This window comes from Rhopilema esculentum, chromosome 17, assembly GCF_057945365.1.
Source record: "Rhopilema esculentum isolate cy_ngs chromosome 17, ASM5794536v1, whole genome shotgun sequence".
NCBI classification, from domain to species: Eukaryota; Metazoa; Cnidaria; class Scyphozoa; order Rhizostomeae; family Rhizostomatidae; genus Rhopilema; species Rhopilema esculentum.
The window spans coordinates 6,427,292-6,441,621 of NC_142831.1; the positions used below are offsets into that span (position 1 = coordinate 6,427,292).

Below are 14,330 nucleotides of genomic sequence, written 5' to 3' on the forward strand. Positions count from 1 at the left end.
ACCATAAATATTTCAAATAAAATTTATTGCCCTAAGGAAGCGAAGTTAATTGAACTAAGGCGTGTGCTTAAGAATTTTCAGTGTCGCCATTTTCTAAAGTAGTTTCTAAAGTCCCTTATACATGGGCTCCGAGACAGGTTGGAAAGTGGGGAGGGGCGAGGTAAAATTTAACACCTATAACAAAAAAGATTGTGTAAAAACGTATATTGTTTTGCAGAAAAGTGAGGGGATCACGACCCCCCGGCCCCCACTTCTCAGAGGTCCTGTTAAACAGCTGATTCTTATACCCATTTCTGGCTATATCAATGCAAATGTTTAGTTACTTTGATTAGGGGCCACAGAGGAACTCCACATTTTGAATACGCTTGAACCCTATCTCGTTTACCTGTGTTCACTCCCCGTTTTCTTTGCGTTTAGTCCTAGGCATTTATTGGTGTTTATTTTTTTAAGGGCCTGTAAGTTGTACCAGTTCAGCATTCGTTGCAGTGACAGAAAGTGTGTTGTCAACGGCAAAATTGCACAGTGATCCATTATCAAGGTAGTAAAAAATATAATTATAAGTGTATTAGAAATAAAAATATAAGTGTATTAGAGCAGGGAACCAAGTAGCGACCCTTGCGGTACTCCTTGTCCAAGCCTACCCCAGGTGCAGTTGTGTCCTTTAACTACGACTTTTTGCTTTCTGCCGGTGACTAAGTTTTGTATAAGCAATAGAGAGCTTCTTTCTACTCTGTAAGCAAGTAGTTTTGCAAAAAGAAGACTTTTAGGTAGACAGTCAAAGATTTCTATAAGTCCATAGGAATAGCATCGATGTATTTTCTGCTTTCTAGCCTTTTTCTAGTCATTAAAAAGTCTAAAAAAGAGCATACTTCGAAAAAAAGCTTTTTCTAATGGCACAACAAATTTGAGACTTTTTTTTTAAGAAAGGGCGAGAGTTGGAGCTCTATTGTTTTTTCAAATAATTTTGAAAGTGTTGTTAGTAGACCAATAGGTCTAATTTTCCTTATAAGAGGTATCTTTTGGAGCGGACTATGTGATTGTGTATGTATAGTTATAAAAAAGAGACATCTTTTGGTTACACCGCTAGACCAATCCCAAGACCGCTGTGTAGTCAAAATGTTAGGATGTTAACACTTTTACTTTTACATGTTAAGCATTCAGGTCTCGACACGCAAACTTTTTTTATCTTCCTTACATTATCAAAAGTGCTTGAGGAAACGACTGAGAGCCAGGTTCTCGAAGAAATATCACTTATGACGTCATAAAAGACTTACGTACCATTGGAGCCAAATGGTAGGTAAATAAATAGTACTTCAGCTGAAAGGAAGCTGTGATACCAAAAAGTAGGGCAAAAGCAAAAGAGGAGAGCCTCTACGAACAACTAATTAAGTCAATATTTTAAAAGTATATTACATTTGTCGTGTAATTAAGCTTTAGTTTTGACATAGTTATCTTCAGCTATTACAAAATTTGAAACCCCTGCAATTGACACACTTTAATGACAGTAATGTCAGAACCACAATGTCCCCTAGCTTTTCATCATTGCCATACCCCACAATATATCCACGAGAATCATGCCACCCTTGCTCGCAAAGGGTTGTCCCTATAATCCCCACTCCTTAACCTAAACAACCAGCCATTCATCTCAAACCCTAATAGGACCGTCATATTCTACCCCTTTATGGTCATAACATCTTACCCTTAGAGGGTCATCTATCTAAACGGTCCCGGGTAAACGTCAAAGTTCTTGAAAGTTTTGTCAAAGCATTGATTACAAAAGTTACCACAACGTGAATTTTCAGTCACCTCTTAACTTTCAAACAAAATTCGAACATAAATACACAATTTCTCAATAAAAGTCATAAAATACTGGTACACAAATACCATAACTAAAAAAAAAGCGAGTTTTGAAAAAAACATGAGGCAAGAAAGGGGCACTTTAAAGTGGTTGTGACTTCTTAAAAAAAGGGTTGAGTGGTTGTGATAAAAGGGTGAAGAGGGAGCGATAAACGGTCAAATTGAGATACAAAACGGGGGAGAATTGAAATTGTAACGGAACGATCAAAGTTTCTGATAACTTATCGAGACAACTATTTATATTCTAACTTGACAGCGAGCATATATACTTGCTAAAAGATTACAATTTCAATTTCTTAAGTATCCTCAGGCAATCGCTAATGCACTGGGTGCTTGAGACATGATAATACTAACAATAAACGTAATTTTCTTCACAAATATCCGCATCCTACAACTTTGCAGATACGGTGAAATATGGAAAGATTATAAATCCTGTTTATAAAATTTTCTACCTCTAATAAATTATGAATTTCCTAATTAACATTCATGCTACACAGAGGTGCTACAACTACCCTGGTCCCTTCCATTGGCACTTTCACCAGTGGCTGTTTCCTCTTGAGCACCCTGTTTCTCTGGCATTATGACAATCACAGTTGCGTTTCTGTTAACGGAGAGATTTCCCGCCGGCGTTAATATCGTTCGAAAGTTTTCACTGCACTGGCAACTGGAGTTAGTCTGGTGCGAAGTTAGTCGAGTATCAGCCGAAGTTGCAGAGCCAGTCGTCTTTGGGGCTATTTCGATTATGCTTGGCGAAACTTGATTAATCTGGCAGGCATGTGGGTTATGCTCAACCCGCCCTGGGTTTTGAATAAACCTAAGCTTTACAGACTTCCATAACTGAAACAGCGGATCGAAGTCTTCTGTGACATCCAGACCGTCGTCAAAAGCCTTTTGAAACTTGGCTTTCCTAACTGGATCAAGCACCTCTTCCAAGGCACGAAGTTCTGCAATGTTGGACTGACCGCGGATGAATGCATCCGAACGAATATCAGGCGATGAATACCGTAATGACACTCCTGACAATGGGTAAGCCTTTGGTGCGCTTGGCCTGCTCTCAGCATATGGACTCGGTCGTTTACGCGATAGAGTACCCGGCCCAGTGTGAATAACTCGTTGAAACTGAGCCATAGGATTCCTTACAGAGGCAGGGGGCGATAGTAAGTGTCTGTCGTATAAATTGACCTCCGTTACTTTGGGCATATGAAGTCGTTTCTGCGGCGCCATTGTTGGGGAGATCACATGTTCCATTGATACCCCGGGTAAACTGTCACAAGAACCTTTTTGAGGTCCTGAATTCGGCAGGCTTGTGACACTTGAACTCAGGGCAACCATACTTGAGCTTCCCTCGTCGCTACAGGAGGAGAACTCATCAGTGGAATTCGAAATTTCTGGGAAATCTTCCCGGAATTCATCCTCATCGTTCATCATCTGTGTGATGATTGGAGGATCATTAAGAGGCTGATTCAAAATGCTCATCGTTGGCCTTGTTATCCTACCGCTCGGCCGCACGAAATTCTGATTTCCGTCCACATGCTTGTCGAAATTCCCAAGATTACTTCGCGGGTTTTTCATCGCTATATTCACTAAGCTATCTTTTCTTCTTCCCTGCAAGTTTAAATCCGGATCAGGGCCTAAAATTGGGTTCAGTCTTTCAGGGCCGAAGTCATCACCTTCAAAGACTGTGTTTAAATTTGCTGTGGTGATATTCTGGCGAGAAAACGGAAAGATTCCAACAGATTTGAATCGATCGGTGACAACAACTTCACTTGAGACATTACCCCAGAACTCTTTAAAGATTTCTGTGAAAGCTTGATTAGTAATAAAAGTATTATGAGGCTCATGGTTAACAGCGACATTCTTCCAAGTTTCACTAAAAACCCCGTCAAGTGAAAGATCCATAGGCTGGAGCTCTTGAGATAAAACGGCTGGGATACAAAACATTATGACGTCATTTACAGAGGCAGCCATTAACATTTCTCGCGTTACTAAGCAATTTTGGCCATCGTATATTAGAATACAAGGCCCGCGTCTCGCGAGATTCTGCAGAAAGATGTCATGAAACCATACGAGGAAAAAATCATCATCAAGTCGATCTTGAGCATACTTCTCGAAGTTTCCCCTGGGCGTGTCCCGATTGTCTGACATGTGGATAAACAAAGGTGGAAGAGATTGGCCTAGTGCATTCACACAAGTAATCACCGAGACTTCACGTGGTTTTGACATTCTCGTGTCGTTATCTAAAGATACTGAAATTTTACCATCAACTCGCGAGACTGCATGATCTCCTGCATCAGTATTCATTTCTTCACAAGCTTCTTGGCCAGTTTTCCCCATTTCCGATTTATACTGATTAAACCGTTTTGCCATATCATTTAAGTCAAAAGAACTCTCGTTACAACTGAAAATCAATTCAGAATGTTCTAGAAAATTTATACCATATTTATTCGATGTTAGCCCATCAAAAAGTTGTTGCGTGCAATTACTAAGCAACATATCCCTCACTCGTTGTTTTTGCATTCCGTAAAATTCCTCTGATTCATTTGCTAACGGTTGATTGTGTCTTGCACAAAACGACTGCCACCACTTTGTACTGGGAAAGGGTTCCCCTGAAACGTTTCCGTTCTTCTTCACTGTCTTCCCTGCCATGTACATGATCATATCTTTGGCTTTTCCATATCCTTGCTTTCTCATGATTTTGTAGTAGTCTATCAGCGCCCTTTCATCCTGAGCACTTAAAGCTGAGGTGGTAACTGCTCTTTTTGCACTTCTTACTTTCCCTAAACACACCAAAGGCAAAATCAAAAACACTTACTATTGTTTGGATATTGTAAATAAACTTTTTAGTGTGTCAAATATGAAAAATGTGTGATATTCTGGGGGTAACAACACCACAAAATAATGGTATGGAAATAATGAGAAATGAAGCTGTTCCTTGCCACAAAAGTTCGTCTACCGGCAAGCTTGGCATTATCAATTAAATATAGACAGGGAATTTTTCCCAACAAAGTGGCGGAGAGGGTAACCGGAGGTTTTCTATTTGTTTCTATTACCTTGGGCTAATATATTAAAATTTTTAATGGTGTCCAAAACAAATCATCCCCAGGTATCACGTGATCGATGACGTAATGACGTAAATAGTAACGGCCTCAAAAAATTGAAAATAGTCAAATTTGAAAAAACATCAATCGAAAGAGTGTGAAAAACTGAACAAAAATGCTTAGAAACATATATTCTATATGTTAGAAACATATGTCAAAGTGTTGATCACGTCATCATATGCGTATGGGAAATTGGTAATTCTTGCCATTTTAGACTTAATATAAAAATTCTGGAAACATTAATTTTTTAAGCCTATTGTTCTTCAAATTTTCAAGATAGCACAGAAAGGTGAACACATTCCAAACTGGCACGTTTTTGTCAGACAATATAGGGCAGAGGTAGGCAACCTTTTTGAAGACTGGACAAGATCCTTAAAACCTTTTCTTTGTAATAAAATGATAATAATAATAATAATAATAGTCATAATCATAATAAACACTATATCACGCCAAAAAAAGAATTATGGAAACCATTAGCGAGAACTGGAAGGCAAAGCCTATGCATGGGCAATATCCTGAAAGAGCAAACAGATCAGATACAAATAAAGAAAACGTTTACAAATCGCTGAAAAGTTCCAGTCTAAAGGGGAAACAGAAGGATTTATTATTGCAGCACAGGACCAAAGCCTTGCCACGAACAACTACCGGAATAAGATCATGAAAGACGGAACAAACCCAAAGTGTAGACTGTGCCGTGACTATGATGAAACCATAGAGCACATCACATCAGGATGCCCTGTTCTGGCAAAAAGGGAATACCTTGAACGACACGACAAGGCATTAATCTACATGCATTGGAAGATATGTAAATATTACAATGTTGAGGTGCCCTTTAGATGGTATGAACATAAACCAAGCACTGTCGTAGAAGGGAAGGATGTGGTGATATTGTGGGATATGCCAATACATACTGACAAGGAGATTACTGCAAACAGACCAGACATTATAATCAAAGACAAGAAGGAAAACAAATGCATTTTCATTGACATGTCTCTCCCATCTAAGCGAAATGTTGCAAGCAAAGAAACAGAAAAGTTATCAAAATACAAAGATCTTGAGATGGAGGTTACCAAAATGTGGCAGATGAAAACAACTGTTTTTCCCGTCATAATCGGAGCCCTTGGACTTGTAAGAAAACGTATGAATGAACATGTATCAAAGATTCCTGGAAAGATCAGCATCAAAGAAATCCAAAAGATAGTCTTGCTAGGAACATCACATATCCTGAAGAGAGCTTTATCTCTAACCTGAAAACGAGCTTTAAGCTTTAGGACCATAGTTTGGTCTCGGCCTCTTAAGAGAATAATTCAAAAACAAACTGAAGATAATAATATTAATAATAATGAAAAACTTTTATATTCAGTTACACTACAATAACAAACCTCTTGCTTACATAGATAGTTTGGAACGATAGAAAAGACTGCCACAATCATAAGTGCAAAAGGGAAAAAACAAATAAAAAATTAAAAAGGATGTCATTCAGGGTCTGGAGAAAACATCCTAAAAAGGAATTATCTGCAGAATTATCTGCCAATCAATGTTTAGAATCGCCCCTTTAGCTCAGACCATTCACTTAGATATATGTAAACATCAATTTATCCTATATAGGCCCCTAGCACACTAGCAACTGAGACATGACAAAATAGGGACAGCCATGACCCCTGCTCAACTGCCATGAGTGCACCCACAAGATTCATACTTGCTGCATTTGTTAACTTTCGTCCAGTTTCTCAAAGTTTCTGCTGTCCTGTCTTTAAGCAGGACGAATTTGTGACAATGGATAATGGATTTGAATTGATGTGTTTCATTTAATATTTGTGACCTGTGGGAAAATCATCATTGCCAACCAAAAAAATTATAATAGGATATTTTTCATCTGGCAGAAGTTCTATGAGGTGAATTGACCAGCAAATCCTTCTATATTTTACTTGTTTAGCTATTTGGGCATGCTAGCACCACCAGAAATGCTTTTCAGGAGGACCAAGGGAAATATTCATCATATATAATGTTTCAAAATAAGCTACACCAAATTAACACATAGAGTTAAATTTAACTTACATCTACAATTATTTCAGACAAAATTCCAAAGCAAATTCAAAATTGAGGCCTCTAATACCTTTTTTAATACACAATTTTCCTGCAATGAATCAGGTCACACATATTTCTGACAAACAATAACTGTCTGAGATTTTCTATGGCACCAAGAGTTGTCAAATGGCAGATATGATTGTAAAGCAAAAAGTTTTGTTTCCACAAATTCTTTTTGAAAATATTATGGAAGGCAATTGAATTTTCTTACTTTCAAAAATTCATTCATTTGTAGCTGTATTCATATAAAGCAATGGACAAAAAAATAATTCATAAGTCCATTTGCAGGAAAACACTAGTATGTATTTAACAAACATATATACCTGTAACCCTGTCCCTCAAGGTTGTTCTTGGAATATTCAAACTCTGGGCTGCCTTTGTTATAGACATTCCTTGTTTCACAAGTAACATTGCAGATATCATGTCCTGAGAAGTCCATGGTGCTCTGGAGCCTTTCTTCCTCTCACTTGCAGAGTAAATATCTGACAGATCTTCAGAATCTATTCTTTGTTTTATCAGACCATGCTGATGAGGCTCCATATCTGGGAAAGAAAATTTGTTGTTAAAATCCAGCCTTTATTAAAATGGAACAAAAGAGACGAAAAAACCAGGATGATAAAAAACCACAAACTGAACAAAAATTTTCTGAATCAATTCTACCTAAAAGATTTAATTACAATGCAAGTGGTAAGGGGCATTGTTCTAAAGATTTTGGTACCACTCAGAAGACAACAATGTACTTTATAAATAACAATAAATAAACATTGACTCATAGGGAGACCATTCAAACAAAAGATGATGATAACTGAGTCAAATCAAGATCAAAGGAATAAAAAACTCTAATATGAAGGACCTGGCGGCCAAAAAAATTTGCACTTTAATTGAACAACTTGAAATATGATAGTACAGTCTAGAATTTTTGATAAGCTGGTTAGTCGTTTTTGTTCTGAGAAATTCTCTTACTCAACAGGTAGAGTTTCAGATAAGTCTTCGATTATTATTCTAAATTCACCAATGTAGTTAAACTAATTAATTTTGATTGATCTTTACGCCAAATAAGATGCTGTTAGGCCACTTCAAACACATTAGCAGCCTATTAATATTCATGTAAATAATACATTATTTACAGTTTGAAACCTGATATCTTGATTGAATACGAAAAAATTGGAATTCAAGATACTTCTATGAAAATACGAAAATTTTAGACAAAACACTAGATGACCTGGGTCTTCCCCTGTACCTTGGAGACGGTTTGAAAATGTCTTGGCCTTGGAAGATAAAAAACCAAGGTTCACTGATAAAAATTTGAAGAAATCAGAGAGTTTTCAAATATTTTGAGCAAATTGAGCAAAAACATAACCTATCGCATGCGGAACGTTTCCTGTCGACCAAAAATTAGGGAGATTTGTCGCGATCAAATTAAACGGTATCAGTTTGGCTCTACAGGAGTTGCTGTCAGTTTGTTCCAAAATTTCTTGAAACATACTTGAAGCTTACCATAAGGACTGTATAAACACAAAATTTAGCAAAATATCTAATGATGCCCTTTTGAAGGGAAGGATGACAAGGCAATTTCGGTCCATTGGATGGATTATTAGCTAGTACCCACAAGCTTTGGAGGGCCTAGGCAGGACCACGTTTTGCCTCTCACATTTATAATGATGTAATCGTGTTGACTTTTAAAGAAACTTAAAAACAATTTACCTTGTGCATTGGTTTGCCTTGTCCGTGGAGAACTGTAGTTGTTGCAATATACGATGTTTTTATCGGCCCGTGTAATGATTGTTGTCGACGGCAGCTTGGCGTGATAGTACACGGTCTGCACGGTTCGCCAAAGGTAACCCGCAGGGGCTTTGCCGCGCTGGTCGCCTGCTGGTGACCGCTGATGAACGGAATATCCGCTGTTAGAAAAAGCGCTCCGACCCTACAAGCATGGATTATTTATCTTTGCTGACCGACATGACATATTAAGGGCGATCACATAGGTTTCTTGATGAACGAGCTTTTGTTCGTAATGCTGGGTGGAGGTAATGAAGGTTATAGCTAAAGTGACAACTAGTTTGCAATCTTTGCGGTGGAAGATAAGGGTACTTGATGGGACACAGGGGTAGACTAGCCCCCAAAATGCGGAGTCGTAGAATGAAGAAAATCTGGTTGTAAACTTTTAATAATGAAAATTGCTGAGAATTGCGCGAGCCACACCTCCAATCATCCCAAGTACAGGGAAGGGCGAATGAAAAGTGAAGGAGAGGGGGGGGGGGCAAATTTGTAAATTGATCCAATAATTTACCAAATGTGTCTGCTTCTTGCATTTTATATAGTACGTTTTGTCATTGTTTGCTCCAATGCTGTATTCTGTTAAAAATGAGTTATATCTGCGTTTGAAAATTATTTGAGTGGAAGATCGATCGACTGATAAGTTGCTCTAGATAAGGCCTAGATAAAAACATTGCTGAAATAAGCACTGCAACTGCCAATCAATGCCAGAGCAGCGAGAACTGTGAAGGACCTAGTTTATGGGATGACGAAATTGTTAAGACAGCTGGCTGGCAGACCTTAAGTTATCTGTGTAAAAAAGCATGTTGATTATCATGAGTGACTGTATCAATGAGAGTGGAAATAAACAAACGTCTTAGTAACAATAAGCTGATATTACAAAGACCAAGAACAGAGAAAGAGAGCATGAAATTGAAATTCAGAGGTACAATTTTATGGAATAGTTTAAGTAATGAAGACGAGATATAAAGAGTAAAAGTACATTCAAAGAAAAGCTAAAGAAATTGAAAGAGAAATAAACAATACAACTTTCGGAAAAAGGACAACAACAACACGATTTAGAAGTGACAATTATGTGCATTTTTAGAGATTTTTATTTTATTATGCCAATCTTTGGAAATATGCTTTAATTTCATTTTCCTTATAAATTGTAAAATTAGCTCCCTATTTAACTACATTTTTTAGTAGATAGTAGGTCCACATCTGCAGTATTGTAGCCACAAATAACCTGCTTCAGCAAAAATATATGATGATTATGACGATGTTGATGAAATACCAGGTTACTTTGAAATACAAGGAGATGATGAATAATATATCCCCAGTTCTTAAATCAGCTTTAATTTAGCACTAAAAAAGCCATATATTCCGTGGTAAAATACTATTTATTTGTCGTATCCTTCCCTTTAGTGTAAAGACTTTATACAACGTAAACGCGAGGAAAATAATTAGAGGAAGGGGCACAAGAAAAAGAGTCCTGTTTCTTTCCCCTTTTTCAATGTCATTTCTTTTAGCGCTCTTTTCTTCTTGGGCATTTCTGTAGTCGCTGATTAAATCGGAGGTCGTGTTAGACTTTTCTCCTCTGCATCTTTCCACCCCTTCTTTGCACACCCTTACCCTATGCAACGCTCCTAGAACCCAGGTAAGTTCCATGAATAAATACTGCATCTATAAAAATAATTGATGCTCAATGCTTTGCATGACTTGAAAATAATGTTGCCTTGTCGGTTCTAACTGGCGGTCCTCCTTTGGCGTTAATTGAGGTTTTTGTGGCGATAATACTGCTGGGTATAAAAACCGACATTAATTGGGTCAGCCGCAAATAGGCCGAAATTAGGCATAGATATAACCTTGAGACAAAAACATCAATGATACTATGCCTGTTAATGTTATTTTTCTATTCTATAAACGTATTTTATCTCAATATTTTATTCCCTTTATATTGGCCCAGGTACTTAGAGAGACTTTTTGTTGTTGGACTGTCGATCAATGATTACTTTTGTTGTCAAAAGCAACTTTTGATCAAACAGGAATAGTTATAATTTCCTATACGTCATGCGGCCAGTTTGGTCATGAAACAAGACTTAAACCAGAATGCAACGAAATTTTAATCGCAGTTTCATACTCCATGGCTTTTATATTACTTTATGCAATGGCAGCGCCAGCTGCATTAGAGTAAGATGAAATTGGGTGGTACCCACAAAACCACGGGTCATTTCTTACCCAAATCTTTAAAAGATATCACCTACCTCTATTTACGTATTTTTGAAATATGTGAAGCATGTTTTGACAACAGTGGCTGGTAATTACTCCCCAATACCACCCCCTGGCGCAACCATTTGACCACTGAACCTATGTCATCAGAATTAACTTGACTCTAAACACTATGTTATAGTCATTTTTATGTTTGAGGTAGATTCAAGCTTGAATCATTTTGCATATGTATCTGGAAAATCTTTTGTAGCTCGCAATACATATGTTGAAACAAATTTTATTACAAAGAGCAAAACTAGTACACCTCATAAAGATCTGAAGTATCTTTCAACTAAAATGTACATAAAACAGAATTATAACAAAGCATAATTCATCGTTCTTGGGCAGATTTATCTCTAAAAGTAGAGCATTCACAGTTTTAAAAACTTTCAAATTGACATATCAAAGAGAATTTTGCTAAACCATCAGAAGACACTGTTTTCTGATGTTTCTTTTTAGCTAATATCTTTCAGCAATCACTTGACCTACCTAAGTTACTGTTCTTATCGAAAGTTTGATTGCATTTATAGTGAGATTTATACTGCAAATGTTGTCAATACCAAAGCTTTTAAGTTGTTCTTGAATCAAAACGTCATTTTAAATATGATAGAAAAATGATGCTTTTCGTAAAGCAGAAGATTGGGCTCTGAAAAGAATTCGAGCCAGAGTCCTATGTTTTTGCAAAAGCTAAAAGACAGTCCGTTAAGATACTGCCAAATAATGTTTTTTAATCTAAATGCTAAGAACAATGAAATTAGGAAAGATAGCAAAAATAGAGAGCAAAGGAAGAATTTGTTGAATAAGAAGAACTATCAAATTGATAAAGAACAGTAGCATTTTAGCTTATAATTTCATGTTTTGTTTATTGAGTGTTCGTAAAACATTTATGTTACATTCAAATCTATATTTTTGCTTGGGGTAAGTAAGACTGTGATAGCGGCTATTTTAAAAAAGGCACACTTTCATCAAGATGAAGCCCCAAATAGATCGACAATCAATTATATATCGAAACTTTTTGTCTATAAAAGTTTGGTGGGCCCAGCCTTTAAATGCATCCTTGAGGGAATCGATTTTTCCTTTTTACAATTAACAACAAACTTTGATTCTATAGGTCACTTTTTGCGCATGTTTTGGGGAAAACATGGAAAGCTTCAAAAATTGGGTTTTCCATATTATTTTAATCGTTGAAATTCAAAATAGAAGCCGGAGAGAAGGACTGGTAAAGCTATTAAGTTAGTATTGTAAATGAAAAGCCTCAACTTTAGCTAAACAATTTTGATCTCATTTGTTGCCAATTTTGACCTTTTTGTGGGACGTCTTGTGTCCTTATATCTGGAGTGCAAAGGATAGATAAGAGGATTCATTCATCACAGGAGACAAATTTAGCAAATGTTTTTCACATTTGTATGAATACAATAATTCGGTTTGTTAACCTGTGTTGTATTACTAATTTGCACAGAAAGTGAAAAACAAATGTTTCACAGAAAAGGTGAGAGAAATGAAAGGGGATGATTAAGTTAGGGAGCATTTGATATTACGAAGAAACAAATGAGCTTAGTCCAGAATGAGCTTGGCTTCAGAATTCTTTATGCTTAGCCCTTCAGACCTTCATACAGGGACGCCGGAGAGAGGAGCGTTGACGGTAAACCATCCCTGTTGCCTTGTGACAAAAGGGGCAAGGGGGGCCGAAATAGCCTTACGTCTACATAAGGCGCTCATGTGTTAGCTTTACCTTTTGTATTAATTCATGGATTCAATTTTCACTAAATAAACCCAGGCCTTGCAATGTTTGTGTTCTTAATCCAAATATTTTCACTTTTCTTCTGCTCTTTATATCCACCATTCATTGGTAACTTTTTCGGTTTCAAAACATGAAATCTTTGATTTCATCATTCACTTTAGATTTAATCCTCTTTTTTAAAAGAGATTTGGTAATCTTTCAATGGATGATTCTGCCAAGGCGAAATTTGTTTTCTCGTACAAGGACGACAAGGAGAAAATGGCTCATTTAATGTGACAAACGTGACAAACAATATCTCAGGGGGGCAATAATTTGCCGTAGAGGTGTCGGTAACTAAAATGTTAGGAAAAAGTTTTTAAGAAGTCATTAAGAGTCATTTGAATCTCAACTGGGCACTTGACTACTTTAATCTACTGAAATGTATCGTTTCACAGATGAAGAAACGAGCGAATTAACCTCTATGGTTGTAGTCATGGAGATTGTAACTGAACCGAATAACTGAAGTTTTTAATCTGATAAATATAATCAAGACAATTAATGCTTCCGTAGAGTTTGCTGCCAAACATTACTTTTTTTCGAAAATATAACTGCGAAACAATCTACTTGCTTTTTAAAACAACGGCGATAGAAAATGAGATGCTTATTTTTTCTCACATATAAATAAAGACCCCAGTTACAGGCGCTAGGTTGCACACAGTTGGTATCGAGTTGGTATGGTATTTAATTAATGTCATATTTCTCAAGCTGATAATAACAGCTGCCGCGCAGAGGTACCTGTCACTCTATATCCCACTACAAAATAACCAAAATATCCTACAACATTGACAATATTATTGGTATCAATATTGAGTTCATTTAATAGCACTCAAGGGTGTAATGCCTTTTAAAAGAAGGGGGCCACATATACAAAATGTCGCAAAAACAATGCAAAAGCAGAAATGGGCTACTTTTCATGGCCTCCCTGGAATTACAGCCCTATTTAACGTTTTATAAGAACAATTTAGCATTGCTTGTTTGGTCTAGGTTACAGGGCGATAGTTGCAACTTTTGATCTACTACCGATATCTAAAATGTTGAGCTGCAAGCATCAAGATGAAATAATAATTTCATCTTGCAAGCATTTGAAACCTCTTGTCGAAAAATGTTCGAAGATAAATAGTGTGTGCCATATGTTGACACCATGATTAATTTGCAGCTGCTCGAACACCATTTGAAATTATGGTAATGATTAAGCTAATTGACGATTCTCTCAAAGTACGTTTAATTCTTGTTGAGATTTATTTTGGGATGACAGCACAACAGGCTGGAAGGAGCACAACAGGCAGCGAATTTAAAAAAATATAGGTATGTTTCTAGACAGCTCCTGATTTAATTTTATTTACACTTTCATTTCTCTTAGGCCAGTGAACAAAGTCTCTTCAATGAATATTAATTCAGTTGAAGAAATTTCTTACCAATTTATCAGATAGCAAGTATATCTTTGGATTGTCATGTCTGCTTGAGAAATATGACAAGGAAGC

The 14,330-nt window shown here is 36.8% G+C and overlaps 1 protein-coding gene across 1 annotated transcript; it reads right to left on the reverse strand.

Annotated features, from left to right (window-relative positions):
- Positions 1-1,376: 1,376 nt before the first annotated feature.
- On the reverse strand, positions 1,377-14,164 carry LOC135682792 (uncharacterized). Its single transcript, XM_065197833.2, has 3 exons — positions 8,748-14,164; positions 7,367-7,585; positions 1,377-4,634 (listed from the first exon to the last, which is right to left on the reverse strand). Exons 2-3 carry the CDS (start codon positions 7,581-7,583, stop codon positions 2,347-2,349), a joined length of 2,505 nt encoding a protein of 834 aa, XP_065053905.1. The 5' UTR covers positions 7,584-7,585; positions 8,748-14,164; the 3' UTR covers positions 1,377-2,346.
- Positions 14,165-14,330: the final 166 nt, after the last annotated feature.